Source organism: Carassius auratus, chromosome 16 (genome assembly GCF_003368295.1).
Source record: "Carassius auratus strain Wakin chromosome 16, ASM336829v1, whole genome shotgun sequence".
NCBI classification, from domain to species: Eukaryota; Metazoa; Chordata; class Actinopteri; order Cypriniformes; family Cyprinidae; genus Carassius; species Carassius auratus.
In genome coordinates this window covers 24,544,914-24,566,422 of record NC_039258.1, presented here as the reverse complement: position 1 = coordinate 24,566,422, position 21,509 = coordinate 24,544,914, and the positions used below count along the sequence as shown (strand labels likewise).

Here is a 21,509-nt window from a genome sequence, read left to right as displayed (position 1 = left end):
GCTGAATGGATTTGAAAATGGTGAAACTGAACTGTTTAACTCAGTGGAGTGTTCCTTTATTCTTTCCCCTTGTTTTATCTTTATATTAATAAGATGTACCAACTGACGGGGTTCCCTGTGAAGTTTACAGCATTAGTTAAGAAACTGTTTCCATCAAGAAAACATTGAAACATGCTGAACCTGATATTCACTATATGGACAGAAGTATTGGGGGACACCTCTTAATGAATTTAGGTGTTTCAGTCCCATTGCCACAGGTGTATAAAATCTCTAGACATGCATCTGTGAAACATGGGCCGTTCTGAAGAGCTCAGTGAGATCAAGCATTGCCAGAAGAGTGAAAGCTGTTATAGCTGTAAAGGGGAACCGTCTCCAAATTAAAGTAGTGTCTATGTATTTAGAATGTGATGTCATTAAAGTTCAGGTGTTTCAGTACTTTTGTCCATATATTGCAGTTCCTCTGTAGCCGGCCCGTGAGAGAAAAATGTTTGGCGTGCACTACTTTCAAACAATGTGTCATTAAAATCCAAACGCATCAGAAACTGATGCTTAAATTGTGTCTACAGCGGACGCGAGCGGCTCGGCGTGACTCAACAAAATACATCAGAACTTACTATAATAAGTGTGTACACTGGATGCAGCGCGGCGTGACATTACCCCGACAGAGAACTGCTGAATCACTCCATTTATGACGTGCTGACACAACCTTCAATTGATTTGCAATGTCTTGTCACGTCCGCTGTAGAGATACGGTGAGACAGAAACAACGTGACAAGTGTGAAGTAAAGAAGAGTGGACACTGAGAATAGAGGACTGAACAGATCTGAGAGAGTGATACCATCTTCGTCATGGATGCTTTAGCCTAATTTATCTTCAAGATCTGAGGTCAAATATCTATTGTTTGCTTTCTCTATGGCTATAAAGATCACATAAAATAATAATTAAACTCTAGACACCATTAACATTGAATAAAGCACATAATCATCACCTGAGCGTACCACTGTCTAGGGGTGTGACGGTTCGTATATAACCGTGAGACCGGCGGTTATAGTTGAACACCGTCATTAGAACTCTATAACCGCCAAAACCGTGTCACTAAAATATTTTTTACAAACATTTTTTATAAAAAATTATTTTCATTTTTTAGATAAGATCATAAGATGCGCAATATATCGGGAGACATGGTTTTTACCACTTCATAAAATTTTGCTTTGTAGAAAACCTTTCTTAAAAGTGAATTTTGTTTTGTACAAATTTTATCTTAATTTTAATAAATGTTTCATCAACCAATTGCATGTATTTTAATAAATAAAAAGCAAATATAGCAGACAATGATAACCGTGACATGGAAGCACCAGCGCACTGCATTCACTTGCACTGCACTGTGAACTAGAGCGCATCTCATTGTAAATGAAACTCAGCGTAGGCCTATGCCTCATACTTTAGCATTAAATATCTTTGCTATCAAGATATATATATATATAGGTCAGTGGCCGTTGGCTTGGTATTGTTGGCAGAATTTGTCCCTCTGTGAAAACTAATTGAGGAACCCTGATCTAGTGTAAACCCAAATGATCAATTATTGAATCAAATTACAATTAAAATGTTATAAAATCAAGAGCTGGTGAAACACTGCACAGTTCTACTGTATAATAATACATGAGGGCTAATGTTTAATAAGTGCTTATCAAATTAAGAGTCTTATCAAATATCAGAAGTGCATGGATATGAATGTGTGAATGATTGTATTGTGTGAACAGAGAGGTATGAACCTTGTACAAAACAGAAAAACATTAGACGCACATAACGACTCAAGAATTGACTGTAATGTCAAACTAATGCTGTTCTGATGTCTGGAAAAAGAGTAGAAACTCTGATACAGTTAATGCGTGCCATCCGTGTGTTTGAGAATAACTGTACTGGATCATCATATGACCGTGTGTGCAGCACTTGATTAGTGATAGATAACAAATAGAGTAAACCTGATTAAAGGAGAAACCACGGCTGTGTGTGAACTAGATCGAATGCTTTAAAACCGTAGACAGTCATTCTGCTGAAGATCACCATCAAACTAAGCAAATGCAGTGTGCCAACGGTGCTATTTAAATCTTAATATTTTCTTCCCATGAGCCTCTGTTTGTACACAAGTTGCTGTGAATATGAATATGGAGATGTGATTTTCTGTGACATTGGCGGATGTCAGCGGATGACATTTGCTTTTATAAGGATTAAGGCTCTTGTAGATTTTGTAGGGGAATTAATGCATTCATGTGTGACTACTGTGCAGTTGAGGTGATAAAATTTATATGACAAGCTTTTATTATACCTGTGTCAGTGTTAACCTCCACCAAATGTTGTTCCTTGAAGAGCCTGTTAGCTCTTTTGTGTGAACTACATTTGTAACCGCTTTGCCCAATAACAAGGTCATTTCTTTGAACTTCTTTTCAAATCTTTTACTTGCATTTCAATGGCTCAGAAAATGGGTTAAGGATGCTCGGTGTTAGTACATTTTTTTGATGTACTAACTATGACTTTTTGGATATGCTGCGGACAGCAAGTCATATAGAAGAGCTTAAAGTGACTGGTGCGTAGCCAAGACACTATTACGGGTTTATTTGGTTATTTTTCTTATTTACTTTGTTTTTTATTGGTTAATGTTTGAATTCGCCATTTGTTATTTTTAAATGTCCTTATTCATTAAAAATAAATAAATAAATAAATAATTGTTTCTTCGTTTGTACTTCACCTGAGTCCTGGAGTCTCTGGTCACTGATCAAAGGGAGGGGCGGGGCTTCAGTTCCCTCACCGGAGGATAATGGACTGTACCATCATTGGTCAAACTCTGGGGGTTCAGACATTCTTCATTTCTTTTAAATGTAGTTGTTTCTTTAATTTGCTTGAACAGTTTCATTATTAATTAACTCCGTGATGGAGGACAGCAGCAGAGGTTTGGTTTCTGCCGTCGAGTCTCTGTGTGTCGACAGGACGCTGAGCAGTGTCCTCTGTCAGAAACCATTAGTACATGAGGGAATCACCTCTCCTCAAACACCGGTGTAAAAATAATCTGACCCCGCACAGAGAAGCAATCTGCCAGGAAAAAGTACAAACTTTTCTCCTTTTCAATAGTTTCCTTCCCCTTTCTGATCTGGTCAGAGAGATGATCCTTTGAGATGTGTGCAGGTTTGCTCCTGAAGCTCCTGTCATCTCTCCCACACAAGTCTTCAGACGTGGAGATAAAGATGGTGTCTGCACTTTCGTCTAATCTCCACTCCTCTCAGGGAAGCTCTTCTTCAGGACACTTATTGTGTCCTTGCAGCCATGAAGCTCAAAGCCTGAGATCTGTCATGCTCCTGAGCAGCTGTGCCTCGCTGGATGTTTAACAAGGCTGCCCAGCGCTCAGGCTTTCCTTACATCAGCGTTAAAGCTGTTGTTCGTGAGAGGACCTGGATTTCTGACTGTCCTCTGGATTATCGGCTCCTCTGGGATCCTGCTGCATCTATCGCAGGAACTTCACTCAAGGCCAGGGACGCCCAGAAGACATCGTTTCCAGATGGTGGATTTATTCTTTATAGGAAATCTAAATCTTTTATGTTTGTGAATCTAAATTGTGTGGGCTGATGGGAAAGTGCAGGATCATGTCAGGATCAATGGCCAGTGTATTTACTTCTATGAGCTTGGGTGGCCATCTGAATGCTTTCAGCTCCTTTGCAGTTGGATGAGTTATGAGTAAGACCAGCTCTTCAGTAGAAATCCATTTCTGTCCAGGTCTGTTAACTGTACCTGTTCAGCAGCATTTACATTCCTCTACTTCTCTGACCACCTTTGTTAACCTGTAGGCCCTCCGTCTGTAGATCTTAGGCTTGCTGCGATGCACAGTGTTTTCACTGATAAAGCTGCAACACCGGTTATATCTTCTGCCCACCACGGCACTGTCCCCCAGCTCCACTGAACATTTTTTGTAGAAATTTATTTTGGTTAGAGGACAGACACTTCAATTAATAACTGAACGCGGCTGCTAAATGCAGTGCACCGAAAGACAGTCGCATCACAGATCAACTGCAGCAGATTATTTATCAAGTGAGGAACAAGTCCAGCCGAATGACCAGAAGAGTGAGCGAGACAGACGAGACTTGTCAGAAGATTTAGGTTAGAAACAAAATACAAAAGTGCTTGTTTAGCAATATTTAGGATGTTGAAAAGCCTGTTGACTCTTGTAGTTTATTTAAAGTGATTTTGGAAGATGAAACCATACAGTTATCTGAGCCGTCGTTCACTGACATTCAGTATACATTCAGTATATTTATCCAGCGCTAGTTACAGCTTGATCTGAACGATCTGAATGTGTGAAGCTGCCTGTCCTGCACCGAACAAACCTTACTCTTCTAGGAGAAACTGAACACGTTCGACACTTTACTTGAGGACTGTTGTGTCACCTGAATATCTCATGTAACTGCTTGTGTTTTATCAGAGACATATTTAAAAGAACTGTTTTTGAGCCCCTGACAGTCCTGCATAATTAATTAGCAGTACAGACCTGGTACAGTTCATGAACCTGCTGTCATCTGAGGAACAGTCTCTATTCAGAGAGCACACACACACACACACTCACACACTGACACTCTCACACACACGCACGCACACTCACACTCACAGACGCTCACACACACACTCACAGACACGCACTCACACACAGACACACACACACACACTCTCACACTCACAGACACACACGCACACTCACAGACGCTCACACACACACTCACACACGCACACACACACACACACTCACAGACACACACGCACACTCACAGACGCTCACACACACACTCACACACGCACACACACACACACACTCACAGACACACACACACACGCACACACACTGACACACACACACACACACACACACACACACACTTCCCATCAGTCTTCCTCTCATCAGCGTGACAGATCTGTAGCTCACTGTACGCTTCACTCTCGTGCCGTGTGCTCTGGTCAGGAAGTGTTTGGGTTTATTTGGGGTGTTTTTGAGCCACTTCTGCACGTGTGATGAGGATGTGGTTCAACTGTAGTTTGTGTGCACTCCAGCAGATCAGAGGAAGAGCAGCAGTGATGCTCCTCGATTGAGGAGAACATCTTAACTTTAGTGAAGAGAAGAGATCCTTCAGCGAATGAGACACGATTGATTACTTTCACTCGGAGCATGTCAGAACTGGTGCTACTGAACAGCCAGCCCCATCAGATTCAGATTGATCTGTCTGGAGGTTGATCATCATCATAGACACTAGTGAAAGCTCCAGGATCAGGAGTGATGAGAGCTGGGTGATCCAGAGTAGATCTGTGCTTTACTCTGCTCCTCGTGTGCTGTCTGACTTTCAGCTTCATCTTTTCATCTTTTATGCAGTGTTTACTAAATGAAGCAATGTTTGAAGGCTATATGTTCATGTCTTTAATGTGGTATTTACTAACTATTGACAGCATTAATAAATGAATTTATTTATTTAATATTTTATTAAAAATGATAAAAGCTCTGTTAGTGTGGAGTGCTACAGGTATGGGTGGACCGCTGGACTGATGCTGACCGTGTGTGTGTGTGTGTGTTTCAGGAAAGCGCAGGAGCAGAATAAGAAGGTGGTTCTGGCTGGATGTGTGCCACAGGCTCAGCCCAGGTCAGACTACCTGAAAGAGCTGAGCATCATCGGGGTGAGCGTACACACATACACAAACAGTTACACACACACACACACACACACACACACACACACACACACAGTCACACACAGTCACACACAGTCACACACACACACACACACACACACACACACACAGACACACACTGGAGCTGATGATGGTCTGTGTTGTGTGTTTTAGTGAAGGAGCTGTTTTCAGCTCATATTTGCATTAGTTAACGCTGGAATCCGGCACCGAGTCAGAGTCACACGTGTGGGAGATGATTGTTTGGTCTTACCGTTGGAAAAATCAGCTTATGCAAATGAGCCAGTGTTTTGCATACTGAGCCGTTGAGTCTCTGAGGATGTGTGTGTTTGTGGAGAACTGATCAGATCTGTGTTCTAGTAATTCAGCAGCTGTGCTTTTATTTAATTACAGTATTTATGGTCTGCTGTCCAACAGTGTGTGTGCAATCCCCATCACATTCATGATTATGAAGGAGATGATTCAGTAATGAATGCACTGAGTCTAACCGGGCCTGCTTTAATAAAACATGGCTGTGCAAACAAACGGACCTGGATTGGTTCAGATTTAAAGAGAGTCGAGAAGCGCTTGGACTGAATTTGAGCTGTGTCTGGAGAGATGAGGAGAGATGTACTGCTGATCCACTGTTGAGAGGGAGTGTTCAGGAGGGATGATATTACTGTGCACACACACACACACACACACACACACACACACACACCCCGTCTGCTCCGGTCCAGAGACTCCACATCATATGCTCGAGTCGGTGCAGATTAAACTTAATGAACACGTTTGAATTCTGAATTATCAACCTGTAACTGTGATATAAACTAAATGCTATTGGCTATTTTAAAAGGGGGCGGGGCTTCTCTGACTTCCTGTTTCAGGTGAAGTGTCAACACAGAACAGTGCTTCAGTGGACCTTTAAGGTGTTCACATGCCTGTATTATTCTGGTTAATGTGATTATGAGTTTAATCGTATTATTGAGATTGCAGTAAAGTTTAAACACAATATTTCCAAAATCTCATAATCTCATTAACAGGGTCCATGTAAACAGTCATTGACCTACATTATTAGTGCTTTAAACCGTCAGTTTGATACCTTATTCATAGAGCTCAGATATGAATCATAATTCTATTCTTTTGATTCATATCAGTTCCCACTTTTCTAACAGTTCATTAATAAAGCAATGTTGGAGCAGCAGCGTAGGAGAAAACGGATGCATGAGTGTTGATGATGTGAATGAGTGTTTAATGTTTGTGTGCAGTCTGAAAGAGATTACAGTGAATGTGAAGTGTGTTTGGAGCACTAGAGTTATACTACAGTATACAGACCCTGGTTCTGATGGTGTGTGAGAATATCCTGAAGCAGAGGCTAGATATCAAATTAGGCAAATCAGCAACAGTGCATTATATTTTTATTGACATTTGTAGGTCACGCCTGATCATATTTCTGATGACTCTATTACACTGCACATATCCTTCTTTTGTGACACCAGAACCGGCCTGAATGAGGAGACGCACCGGTGTGAATAATGTGAGGTCATGGCATATATCGGATCATGACCTCACAATAATATTGAATTAAGATGCTCATTCATTAATGTTAGTAAGTCCTTCGGTGTGTGTTGAGTTCTGACTGAAGGTGTAGCCAAGAATAAACATGTAAATTAGGGGTTGTCCCAAATAATCAGGGAAAACAGTATTGTGTGTTATACTTTGCATTTACAAGGTAGTGTTTTTCTTCCTACGGTGAGTCTGTCACACCTGCTCTGAAGCTGATCCTGAAGAGCTTGATTATCTGGATCAGTGTTTGATTAGGGCTGGAGCTGAACTGTGTAGAGCTGTGGTCCTCCAGGAACTGAGTTTGAGACCCGTGCTCTAAATGGTGCTGGTTAGTAATGTTAGTAATGGTGTCACGGTTCCAGACAGAATCCATCAGCTCCAGTGATGCTCCTCCTGCTGTGTTCAGATCCAGACTGAGGCTTTGTGAAGGAGCGCGTCCATCTCTCAGCACAGCGGTCACCGACGGTCCAGATCCACACACGGTCTTCTGTCAGGGCTCAGGACAGGGCACATGAGGCATGCAGATGATACGGTGCAGCAGTCTCCACAGACACCCAGACAAACACAAGATCGGTCCGGATCGGTCCGGAGGTCAGAGGTCTCAGCGTTTGATGGAGTTGCCTCAGCACTTCTTTGTTTCGTCTAGACAACAGACTTCCTTGTGAATACGGCTCGTCCCTCGTTGCTTTCAAGTAGTTTGCTTTAAAAACGATAGCTGTGGGGAATCACATCGGATTTTGAAGTTCTTCTGTCCAGGGCTGGATTAAAAGCACAAAACTGCAGCGGAGGGAGGAACACGCCTGTGATGCTAAACACACCGCCCTCCTGCTGCTCCCAAACATCTCTGCTAGCACATGAAAGAGTCCACTCAATAAAATTACCTTTCTTCTGGCTCTTTGACGTGCTTCTGGAGAGCTGCGCTGAGAGCCGGCCCGCTGTGGATCTGGGCTGAGATTGGGCTCCCATTAGGGCAGAATTGATTTCTGTTCCAGTGTGTTTTGCGCTCCGTCTCTCGGTCCACAGTACAGCTGAATTAATGGCCCCGGTTGCCTCGGGTCGACCATTTAACCGCGGGGTGTGCTTCACAATGGACCCTTTAATACTGTAGATCTGCTCCTGCAATCTCAGTCCTCCATGCAGAAACGATCACAGCGGAGGAAAGATTGCTGCCTCCAGCCGACTCTGAGCAGTACAGGCTCTTTATTCTCACTCCATGTGCCGTTCCTCCTGAGTGCACTCTTTCTCTCTCCGCCGTGGGTTAGACTGGAAGCAGTGGTGACGTATGTGTGGATGTGCAGAAGAGGCTCTGAGGAATCAGCTGATCTCGTCCTGTCTGTCTGTCTATTAGCTGTTACATCTCTTTAGTCAAGTAGCATATGGATGTTATGATATTCATCGGTTATTCATGGAGCAGCTACAGAACACGAGCATCTACTGTACACTACTGAAGAACATCACTGACTTCAGTCTAGTGTGAGTTTATGCACTTTATAAAACTGTTATAATCAGTGAAGCTATCCACACTGTTTGATGAAGGAATCTTTATTTACACATCTTCCCTTAGCTGTTAATGATGAAGAGCACGCTCTGAACAACAGATCTCCATCTGACCGATGACTGACCGATGCATTCACCAACACAAACACCTAACAATAAAACTGATGGAACAAATGAGCCCTAATATTAATTAGATAATAATGCTAGCCTGATAATAGCAGTAGTAGTAGTAGTATTAATGGTCTTGATATTGTCAAAGGCATCAGTCACAGGCGATATCTCTGACTATTGTTGATTCATGATACTATGGTCTATCAGCCCAAACCTAGAACAAGGTCAGTTTAGTTCCAGATTACAGGTGTTTCAGACACAGGTGTAGAGAAACATCTGTCTGCAGAGCATCACCATCCTTCATCTCCTCATCCGTTCACACATGCATGACACATCTATCGGTTCTGCCTTCAGACAACTTCTCAAGTGCCTCGTAATTAATATAATCATTGAAAGCAGTGCCTGGAGCTTGATCCGAGTCATCTGTCCAACTCCACAAGTAACCTGATTAAAGAATCAGCAACAAACTTCAGAATGGATTTTTTATCTTTTTTTTTTTTTTTTTTTTTGCCATGGACAAGTAACTTTTGTACTCGGACAAGTGCATGACCGATTTACTTTACCAAAGGACAAGCACATGTCAAAGCTTCATGTTGAGCCCTGTTGTGTGTGAGAACACGATTATACTATTAGAAGCAGAAATCACATTAAATTAATGTTAATGATGAAAGACATACCGTATTTTTCGGACTATAAGTCACACCTGAGTATAAGTCGCATCAGTCCAAAAATAGTTCATGACGAGGAAAAAAACATATATAAGTCGCACTGGACTATAAGACGCATTTATTTAGAACCAAGAGAAAACATTACAGTCTCCAGACGCCAGAGGAATCTAATGTTTTCTCTCAGTTCGTCAAACTAATTTTGATAAATAAGTCACACCTGACTATAAGTCGCAGGACCAGCCAAACTATGAAAAAAAGTGCGACTTATAGTCCAGAAAATACGGTATGTCTTAATGAGTTGTAGTGGGTTCATATGACAGCAGAAGCACGTGTCACCGTCTCTACATCATCACGACAGGCGTTCACATGACTGACCTCTGGATGAGTTCTCACAGCGTCTCTCTGTGTCTCTGTAGGTCCAGCAGATCGATCGAGTTGTGGAGGTCGTGGACGAGGCAATCAAAGGTCAGACACACACACCACACACAAACAAACACACCTTTTTGTGCATGTTTAGTCATCTGAGTCTCTGTGTTCTCTTCTGAGCTCGTCAGATGCAAAATATGCGCATCGATTCGTCGACCTGTTTTTATGCCTCTAAAAAACGTTTGCAAAATGTTTACCTTATGTGCATTGAATATACGCGATGGCTGGATCAACATTCTGTCCAACGTTATATAACCAATCCAGGTGTTTTTCTGCATTGATCTTTTTTTTGGCGGCTGTCAAAGCCTTATTTGATCGGTGAGTGAATGACTGCTGCGCCTGACAGTACGAGAGAGAGAGCCCCGGCTGCGCGCGCACTCACAGTCTTCAAACTACACGAGCGCTTCTTGCTCTCTCTCTCCCTCGTGCATATTAATCAAAACCATTAGACACGATAGAAAAAGGGCGAAACACCAAAGTATCACGTGGATTTTTTTTTTTTCTCCATGACAGGCTGCTGGCTCCCACTGTTAATATTTTTATTTTTTTGGAAAAGCACTCTCTGTATTAGCTTAAAGCCCTCAAGCTTACATTGGTTACTGTATTCTTTCAATTGCTCTAAACAAGTATTTTGGGTGACCTTTTTTATTGAATGCTAGACATCAAGTTGTTGTTATTTTCAGCTGAAAGAAGAACTTTTCTTCAGTAAGCTAGGCCCTATGTGTTCAGTAAGCTTGTTTCAGTAAGCTATGTGTTTTCAAGGCTTCAAGGTTTTATTAAATGCTATCTCTATACAAGTGCAAAGTAATGCTTTCTTAGTCAGTCTTTTATTTTGTAATTTTAAGAGCAATAAACATATATTGCAATGTCAAGGAATTCATTTTTTTTTCATTCAGATATGTAAATCAACATGTATAAATTGTTAGTAGTCAATTAATGGGGAGATAATCGAAACGGTCTGAAAAAAATTGTTAATTAATCGATGCATCGAAAAAAATAATCGTTAGATTAATCGTTTAAAAAATAATCTTTTATCCCAGCCCTAATTGTTGGGAATGGTCCCCTGCTAACTAAAGCTACAGTGCTAGCATTTTTGCCCAGTATTGTGACAGTAGTTTATGTGTGCGTGTGAGTGGATATGGCTCTTTAGCAATCAAAGGATACACCGTATGATGGACTCCCAGAAGAAGAAGAAGGGTGTTTGTTATTTTTATGTTCGAGTACAGACTGAAATCAATGTTTCATCATTTTACTTCAATACACATTTCAAATGTTATCAGTTTATTAGTGCAAATTATTACAAAGATGATCAATTGCTCGTCTTTCTCTTCTGCTCCAACTGTCTGTCCCAAAGTAACATGATGATGATGAAGAAACACTGCACCATTGGAGAGACAAGACATCTAACAAAATGTTGATTGTGTGCTCAGTGTTTTGGCAGGTTACTTTAGGCCCCGTCCACACGGAGAAGGAGCTTACCCCAATCCGATCTTTTTTTTCCTCGTCTCAAGAAATATCCGCGTCTACACGAAAACCGGATAATGATGTAGCATACATGCCAGACCAGTATGTGGCGCTGTAATTCTGCCACAGAGATACACTAGAAACAGAAGACTTGGACTATACTCATAAACCTTGCGCGTGGTACACAAATGAACATGGAATAATACATTTATTAATCTGTGTTAATGTTAGTTAATAAAAAGACAATCGTTCAGTGTTTGTTCATGTTTTTGTTGCTGTTACGTGACGTAGAGCTGTCTGACTAGGGGGGAGACGTGGGCTGATGGCGTCATCGTTTCAGAAATATACGGATTAGCCGTCCTGACGAAAACGCAAAGACGGCGTTTTCAAATTTATCCACTTTGGGACCCGGTTTCAAAAAATAGCGGTTTCACCTTACGAAAACGCTGGGTCCGTGTGGGCGAAACGCCTTTCTGATAAAAAATTTGTGCGTATTCACAGAAACGTGTCTCCATGTGGACGGGGCCTTAGAGCCGCATTTCATGAGTGAGCACACGCGCACACACAGACAAACACACACACACACACAGATATAGCTCTTTGTTTCTGTGAACAGCTGCAGCAGAACGCTGCTCAACACTGTAGATAAAACTAGAGATTTTTAAATAGTCTTGTTAGCAGGAGTTAGGAGTTGGCTGTTTCTCTGTTCATCTGATCAGAGGCGTGGAGGTGAAGATCTCCTGCTGTGAGCATCAGGAGGAGACCGGAGGCTGACCGCTGCCTCTCTCTGTCCACTTGATCAATCCACAGCCGCATGAAAGAGGAAGAAGCATCTCGCCCCCACAGCGACAGGAAGACAGGAGGAGCAGATCCACATCAGTACCTGCTGCGCTCAAATCAGCTGTGAACCTTCACTGTGTGTCAGACACTTCAAGGAACAGTCCAGAAAAAAATTTAACATTCTGATGGAAAATTAGGATCAGGATGAGTTTGTTTCTTCATCAGATTTGTAGAAATGTAGCACTGCATCAGTGTCTCATCAATGGATGCTCTGCAGTGAATGGGTGCCATCAGAATGAGAGTCCAAACAGCTGTTAAAAACATCACAATAATCCACAGAACTCCAGTCCATCAGTGAACATCTGGAGAAGAAAAAACAAAATCCAGCATTAAGACGCTTTTAACTCAAATACATAGTCTACTATCCATAATAACACTTCCTCCAGTGAAAAAGTGGAATTTTGGGTAGAGTGCTGGTCAAATCCTAGCGTGACGTCCACTCTACACATGTTCTTCACTGTGAACATAATCCCAGAATACACTGGAACAAGCACAGTGTAAAACAGCAGATCTGTTGTGTCACAACAATTTGATGCCTGATGTTCCTCGAATGTGTCTGAATCACTGAAGAAAGTATGAGAAGGTCCTCACAGTCTTCTGCGTCATGTGACTGAACTGAATGACCTTTCCTAGGATGATGGGAGACTTGTTTAGTTCTAGAGAGCGGTGTTTCGTGAATGATGACATCGGGTCTTGCTCAGTTTTGAGTGTTGGTTTGGGTGAGGGACTGACGGATGTCTTCAGGGTGGATGGATATAAATGATCATGACCGACTGCACGCTAAAGACCAGATCAGAGCCTTTCGTGATCTACATTTACATTTAATCATTTAGCAGACGCTTTTATCCAAAGCGATTTTACAAATGAGAACAACAACTTGTCGGTCAACAAGAGAATAACAACAGTATACAAGCGCCATGACAAGTCTCAGTTAGTCTAGTATAGAACGCATAGCCAGGTTTTTTTTTTTGTTTAATGAAAAGACCAGAAAAGAAGGAAAAGTGCTAGTATTAGTTGGTTAAGTGCTGGCGAAAAAGATGAGTCTTTAGATGTTTCTTAAAAAAAAAATGAGTAAAGACTCAGCTGTACGAATTGAGATTGGGAGGTCATTCCACCAGCTGGGCACAGTCCAGGAAAAGGTCCGTGAGAGTGATTTTGAATTTCTTTAGGATGGCACCACAGGGCGTTGTTCACTTACAGAGCGCAAACTTCTGGAGAGCACATAAGATTTAACCAGTGAGTTTAGGTAAGTTGGTGCCGTGCCAGTGGTCGTCTTGTAGGCAAGCATCAGTACCTTGAATTTGATGCGAGCAGCTACTGGTAGCCAGTGTAACCTGATGAGGAGAGGATTAACGTGAGCTTTTTTTGGCTCATTGAAGACAACCCTCGCTGCTGCATTCTGGATCAACTGCAGAGGCTTGACAGTACATGCAGGAAGAGCCAGGAGAGCATTACAATAGTCCAGTCTGGAGAGAACAAGAGCTTGGGCAAGAAGTTGGGTTGCTTGCTCTGACAGGAAGGGTCTAATCTTCCTAATGTTGTATAAGGCAAACCTGCAGGAGCGGGCCGTTGTAGCAATGTGGTCAGTGAAGCTTAATTGATGATCCATCACAACTCCTAGGTTTCTGGCTGTCCTCGAAGGAGTTATGGTTGATGAACCCAGCTCTGTAGAGAAGTTGTGATGAAACAATGGGTTAGCTGGAATCACCAGGAGTTCTGTCTTCGTAAGGTTAAGCTGAAGGTGATGGTCATTCATCCAGCTAGAAATGTCACTCAGACAGGCTGAAATGCGAGCAGCTACCGTCGGGTCATCAGGCTGGAATGAGAAGTAGAGATGGGTGTCATCAGCGTAGCAGTGATAAGAAAAGCCATGCTTCTGAATGACAGATCCTAATGATGTCATGTAGATGGAGAAGAGAAGTGGTCCAAGTACTGAGCCTTGAGGAACCCCAGTAGCAAGGTGTTGTGACTTTGAAACATCACCCCTCCAAGACACACTGAAGGATCTGTCAGAGAGGTAGGACTTAACCCACAGGAGTGCAGTTCCCATCTTTCTGAGGGTGGACAGGAGAATCTGGTGATTAACAGTGTCAAAAGCAGCAGACAGGTCCAGTAAGATGACTACCGAGGATTTTGAAGCTGCTCTTGATAGTCGCAGGGCTTCAGTAACCGAGAGCAGAGCAGTCTCCGTTGAGTGGCCACTTTTGAAGCCAGATTGGTTGCTGTCCAGGAGGTTGTTCTGTACAAGGAACATAGAAAGCTGGTTAAACACAGCTCACTCAAGTGTCTTTGCAATGAATAGAAGAAGGGATACAGGTCTGTAGTTTTCAAGAAGTGCTTGATTTAGAGATGGTTTCTTAAGCAGTGGGCTTACCCGAGCTTGCTTAAATGTTGAGTGAAATGTTCCAGAGTGAAGAGAGGAGTTGATAATGTGAGTAAGCGAAGGAATGACTGAAGAAGACATCGCTTGAAGGAGGTGAGTGGGGGTCGGATCAAGTGGACAAGTAGAAGGATGATTGGACAGGAGAAGTTTGGAAACGTCCATCTCTGAGAGTGGGGAGAAGGAGAAAGAGCGTGTGTCGGTCATTGTGAAGTTGTCCTCAGTCTGCGGTGTGGAGAATTGGTCACTGATGGTTCTTGTCTTATTTGTAAAGAAAACTGCATGGTCGTCCACTGTATAGTCGATGGAGGAGGTGGTGGCGGCGGATTAAAAAGAGAAGAGAAAGTTTTGAAGAGTGTCTGAGCATCACAACAGGTGTTAATTTTGTTGTGGTAGTAGGATGTTTTAGCCGTGAAGACATTTTCAGTGAAGGAAGAGAGGAGAGACTGATACACACTGAGGTCAGTAGAGTTTCTTGATTTCTGCCATTTCCTCTCTGCAGCCCTGAGTTTAGAGCGATGTTCACGGAGAACCTTGGACAGCCAGGGGGCAGATGGGGCGGTGCGTGCTGGTCTAGACAACAGTGGGCAAAAGTTTCCCAGGCAAGATGTTAAAGTGGAGCAAAGAGTGTCCGTAGCGCTGTTTGTATCCAGAGCAGAAAACTGAGAGAGTGAAGGAAGTCAGGATGAAACCACAGCAGATAGGCGAGATGGAGAGAGTGAGCGTAGGTTCTGTCGAAAGGTGACGTGCGTTGGAGTGTGTGCCACTTCAGGAGTAAGTGCTAGGTTAGCAGTAATGAGGAAGTGGTCAGAGGTGTGCAGTGGAGCAACTGAAGAGTTGTCCACAGAGCAACAGCGCATGTAGATGAGGTCCAGTTGTTTGCCTGATTTGTGAGTCACTGTAGTAGACACTAGCTTGAGATCAAATGAGGTGAGCAGAGTTTTGAAGTCAGCAGCCTGGGGTTTATCTAGGTAAATGTTGAAGTCACCAAGCAGTACCAGAGGAGTACCATCTACGGTAAAGTTTGATAGCACCACATCCAACTCCTCCAAGAAGTTTCCCAATTGACCGGGGGGACGATAAATGACCACAAAGTGAATTTTAACAGGGTGGGTTACAGTAATGGCATGTGATTCAAATGAACCAGTACCTGTAGGTGATGGCTGAAGATCAAATTTTCCAATCTTTTGATATAAGGAGACCTGTACCTCCACCCCTCCCAGTGGTACGAGGAGTGTGGGAACAAGTGAAATTAGTGGAGAAGGCTGAAGGGGTGGCAGTATCTTCAGGTTTGATCCAAGTCTCAGTCAGTGCCATGAGGTCGAGACCAGAAAGAGTAGCAATAGAAGAAATGAAGTCTGCTTTGTTAACTGCAGACTGGCAGCTCCAGAGACCAACTGGAATAGAGAGAAGTAGTAGTAGAGGTCAGAGGGACATGGCGTAGGTTTGTCAGACAGGCCTTCCGGCGACGTACGTAGCGTGCTCTCCGAGTGTTAGTAGTGATAGTAGAGATCTAAAAGCACATAGTGACTACAAGTGTAAGAAATAAGTACTTGAGAACAAGCTATGCAAAAAGTAAAGAAAGAAGAGAAAAGCAATACTCAAGTGCCCTGTCGGTGTCCTTGCTCGGTGGAGTCGCACAGGTAGAGTCGATGGTCTTTACACTAGTCGGTCTTTTCCTCGATTCACACTAGGGTTGCCGTGGGGTACCCTAAGACCCGCATGAATGTGCTCTCCCTCATCAGATCTCTGCTGATGATCACCTTCATCACTGATGGATCCAACCGTTCAGCTTCTGTGTTTGATTTATTTTTATTTTGCTCTTTCAGTGTGAAAAAGAGAATAGACAGCTGAGCTCTTGAGATCCGCTCATCATTGAGTTTGAAGAAATACTCATCCAAGATTACTGACGAGATGCTCATTTTCATCTTTTATTGAAATATATTTATGCACACAGCTAAATCTCATTTATCCTGGCAGTTATAAATGGAGAGTGAATGATTTGATGCATTCTGCTTCTTTAAGCATGGGGTAATTATGCTAACTTTAGACTATATTGAGATGTTTCACATGATGCAATTAGTGTACACGCTTGGGTCCCTGATGCATTGCTGTGATCAGGATAATGATCTTTTGCTGGTCAGATCAGTGGATCTGTGCTCCGTGTCAGTAAAGACTCTGATCAGAACACTGAAATGTATGGATGACACATGACTTCTGAAGAGCTCTAGTGTTGTAGATCTCAGGTGTCTGTGAGCTTGATTGTTCTGGATATAGCTGGTGATCGCTTGGGTTCCTGTGTGATGTCGTCTGTCTCTTCTCCAGAGGATCGAGACACAGGAGACTCTGTCATACCTCTGGCCTCGGATCCTTTCTTTCTGTTATTTGCATGTAGATGGTTGTATGAATTATTACATATGTGTCTGCTATTAAACGGAGGCTGAGGTGTGTGAGGTCACGTGAGCCCTCTGACACTATCAGACCTGTTATCAGAAGAAGTGAGGGACGCTGGCTCTGTTCTGGAGAAACCCATTGTTTCATCACAGCTTCTCCATACAGCTGGGTTCGTCAACCATAACTCCATCGAGGACAGCCAGAAACCTAGGAGTTGTGATGGATCATCAATTAAGCTTCACTGACCACATTGCTACAACGACCCGCTCCTGCAGGTTTGCCTTATACAACATTAGGAAGATTAGACCCTTACTGTCAGAGCAAGTCACCCAACTTCTTGCCCAAGCTCTTGTTCTCTCCAGACTGGACTATTGTAATGCTCTCCTGGCTCTTCCTGCATGTACTGTCAAGCCTCTACAGTTGATCCAGAATGCAGCAGCAAGGGTTGTCTTCAATGAGGCAAAAAAAGCTCATGTTACTCCTCTCCTCATCAGGTTACACTGGCTACCAGTAGCTGCTCGCATCAAATTCAAGGTACTGATGCTTGCCTACAAGACGACCACTGGCACGGCACCAACTTACCTAAACTCACTGGTTAAATCTTATGTGCTCTCCAGAAGTTTGCGCTCTGCAAGTGAACAACGCCTTGTGGTGCCATCCCAAAGAAGTTCAACATCACTCTCACAGATCTTTTCCTGGACTGTGTCCCGCTGGTGGAATGACCTCCCAATCTCAATTCGTACAGCTGAGTCTTTACTCATTTTCAAGAAACATCTAAAGACTCATCTTTTTCGCCAGCACTTAACCAACTAATACTAGCACTTTCCCTTCTTTTCTTGTCTTTTCAAAAAAAAAAAAAAAAAAAAAACCTGGCTATGCGTTCTATACTAGACTAACTGAGACTTGTCATGGCGCTTGTATACTGTTGTTGTTCTCTTGTTGACCTGACTGCTTCTATTGTTCTCATTTGTAAATCGCTTTGGATAAAAGCATCTGCTAAATGATTAAATGTAAATGTTGCCGGCCGTGGTTGAGGTTTGATCTGACTTCAGAAGACCTGGAATATAGTAGCACATGTGTCACACAGAGAAGAGCGTCTCTGACTGCCTCGTGCTCTGTGGAAGAAGTCACAGGTTTTGTCACAGTCTTGGACAAATACAGTTGATGATTACAGTGGATGTGTCTAGGCCTTTCAGAGTCTCTAATGGATGCAGTTCCCACAATTCTTCTGTGCAGACATACATCATGCTCAAGATGTTTGTCACAGACCCTGTTATTCCTTTATTCAGGATTATTTATTTAAAACCATTATCAGAATAACTGTGTATTGTTGTGTGAATAAAGGGGTTGTGTGTGTGGAACAGGTTGTTACAGTGTGTGTCAGTCTCAGATCTCTTTTATTGCAGCATTTCTTGGAACCTGAGTTCATTTCCATGTTGTTGTAATGTAAGGTGTGTGTGTGTGTGTGTGTGAACTAGAGTTCGACCGATATTGGATTTTGCTGATACTGATAGCTAGATAGGACCACACTGGCCGATACCGATTAATTAACCGATAGTTTTGCAAATGGATATTGAACAAAAACTAAAATAGTGCTTTATTTATAAAAAAATTAAAAAGGACTGAACCATACTACTACTAGTAGTAGTAGTAGTAGCAGTAGTAGTAATAATAAAAGTAATAATAGTAATAGTAAATGTAGAAATTACCACACTCTTAACAGGGCCCAATGAAATCTGTTTGTGAGACAGGTGCAAATGCTGAAATCACCGCGAGTATCACATGCTTCAGTAAAATTATATGTGTTAAAAATGAAACCTTGCGTCTGCGCCATTCATTGACCGTCACGCAGAACATGCAGGAATCTTTTTTTTTTGGTGATCCGCGTCACAGAAATCATAGAGCCCTACAATTATACCAGCACAATGTATACTCTCACACTTGAACTGCTTCTGTAATTGAACACTTAATGATGATCTAATCAGAATAAGAGCAGCGCTGAGTCGGAGAACTCACCGGTATCACACACACTCCAGACGCGAGCAGCGCTCTAAAACAATGCATTTATTCACCAAACAGACACAAGTTTACTTCAAGAATGAACAATGAGACACAGATAAGTTTGAAGTTCACTGTGTAAAAATCAAAGCAAACCGAAAGAACGATCTATATTATAGCTCTATAAATGAAGGTGTCTATTTATGTCTATTTATGTACATTAACAAGGATTCAGGGCGAATATAATGTAATTTAATGTTCAACTATGTGAATGGCACTCTGAGGAGCATCAGTGTTTTCTGTCTGAAGTGTCTCTCTCTGTTCAGCATCACGTGTCTAAACACACAGCACGTGCTGTCAGTGATTCAGCCACTAGAGGACGCTGTCACACTGTATAATGAACCCTGACCCCGCTCCAGCAACGGACTCAACCCAGAAAACTATCGGCATGGATTTTTGTAGATAACAGATTGTTCCAGCAATCAACTATCGGTGCCGATTAATCGGTAAACTGATACATCGGTCGACCTCTAGTGTGAACACCTGGAGGGTTCAGCTCAGGGACTCTGAATGATGGGGATGTATTTACGGTCATGTCTCACGTCTCTCTCTCTGTCTCACTCTCTCTCTCTCGTGGCCTGAAGCTAATGTGTGATTGTTGGAAAGGAGCACAATGCTTTGTTCTGTTTTCTCTTTGGCATCAGCTTGTATTGATGGACTGGGGTGTGATGATTCTGTTCCTCGGGTGATGTGTGTGTGTGTGTGTGTTGCAGGTCACTCCGTGCGTCTGCTGGGTCAGAAGAAGGAGAAAGGCAAGCGTCTGGGAGGAGCGCGGCTGGATCTGCCCAAGATCAGGAAGAACCCGCTGATTGAAATCATTTCCATCAACACAGGGTAAGATGTGAACGGACAGACACTCATGAACGATTCAGGCTCACTGGATTTTGTGTGAGAGGTAGAGTTAGGGTAAGAGGATAGAAAATACAGTCTGTACAGGAGAAAGACCATTACACCTGCGGAATGAACCCATAAAACCCCACGTGTGTGTGTGTGTGTGTGTGTGTGTGTGTGTGTGCAGTCCACATCTCTTTTTGTGTTAGTTTGTGATGTATGTGTTGCTGTAAGAATCTGCTGGAAATGATTCGGTGTGTGTGCAAGCCATCTGAGACTGACCAATTAGATGAGAAAGATGTTGCCATTGATTCTGATTCTGAACAGCTGACAGGAAACACACGTGATATGATAACTGAAATACTATCAGAGAAACTGCTCCTCAGGCAGGTCCGTGTACAGTGATGTCCAGCGTCAGATTCACTGGAGCTCGAGCATCAGTACAAACAAGTGTAGCTTCTCTCTGAAGCCCAGATGTGTGAGCAAACAGAGAAGCAGTGTCCCGTCTGCCGTGTGTGTGTGTGTGTGCCTCTGACCCCGGTGCTCCAGCGTCCTGACAGCAGCGGTCTGGTCCTGTGAGCTGACCCTTCAGTGAGGACACAGCTGGACCGGAGGCTGTGTGTCTGACGATCTCCAGAGGTCGCTCCGTAATCTGCCTGTTTGCTCGACAGCGTTCAACAAATCCCCAGCATCCCGGCGGCTTAATTAGAAGCTCGTCTCTCTGAGCCACTTAGAACCAAATGAGATGCAAATGGAATCACCTCGAGACGCGGAGGAGAGTCTTCATGGGAGGAGAACATGCTGTTTTGGGACTTTAGGACGTTCTGCCGTGTTTTCCTGCCCAGTGAAGTCTGTACTCGGGAGGATTTTCTAAGCAAAAGGGCTTTTTGAGCAAACTCTAGCTGCAAGTCGTGAGCTTTGAGCTCTTTACTGAAGGCAGTTGACCTATCCATAAGCCCCTCCCCTCGAACACAGATGAGCCAATGGCAGTCATGGAGAGGATTTTCTTTTTCCTGAGAAGAGAGAAGAGAGAAGAGAGTTGTTTAGAAGCAGCCTGGATGGGTTTTCTGTTGTGTTCACGTGATGTGTGTCATCTGGAGGACAAACACATTCGACTCCCAGTGTTCGATCCTGTGAGGAGTCGTGTGCCGTCTGTCCTCACTGTATAACACAGAGAGCATCATTGTTGCTGTAGTTGAGCTGTGCGTCTCTGTGTGAGAACTGGCTGATCCAGGGCTGTCCTGTGTTCATCTCAACACAAGCAGCAGCGCAGAAAGAGCCGATGAGACGCTGTGAGATCTTTCATCACCTCAATCTCTCGGTGTAAACCTGAACATCATCCAGATCAACACTCCAGTGTTAGTCCTGCGAGAGAGCTGCTCAGAGATGTGTGTGTTTCGAAGGGACACCAGGATCACTCACACACACACACACACACACACACACACTTTTTTGTAAAGTGTGTTCATCCCATAGGTGTAATGGTTTTTATTCTGTAGAAACTGTATATTCTATGTCCCTTCACCAACCCTACACCTAACCCTAACCCTCACAGGAAACTTTGTGCATTTTTACTTTCT

The 21,509-nt window shown here is 43.1% G+C and overlaps 1 protein-coding gene across 1 annotated transcript in view; it reads left to right on the top strand.

Annotated features, from left to right (window-relative positions):
• LOC113116593 (threonylcarbamoyladenosine tRNA methylthiotransferase-like) overlaps positions 1-21,509 on the top strand; it is a 157,639-nt gene that overhangs the window by 15,780 nt on the left and 120,350 nt on the right. The window contains exons 2-4 of the mRNA XM_026284832.1: positions 5,607-5,703; positions 9,953-10,001; positions 19,812-19,932. Coding sequence (XP_026140617.1) covers positions 5,607-5,703; positions 9,953-10,001; positions 19,812-19,932 — 267 coding nt within the window. The remainder of the gene's footprint in view (positions 1-5,606; positions 5,704-9,952; positions 10,002-19,811; positions 19,933-21,509) is intronic.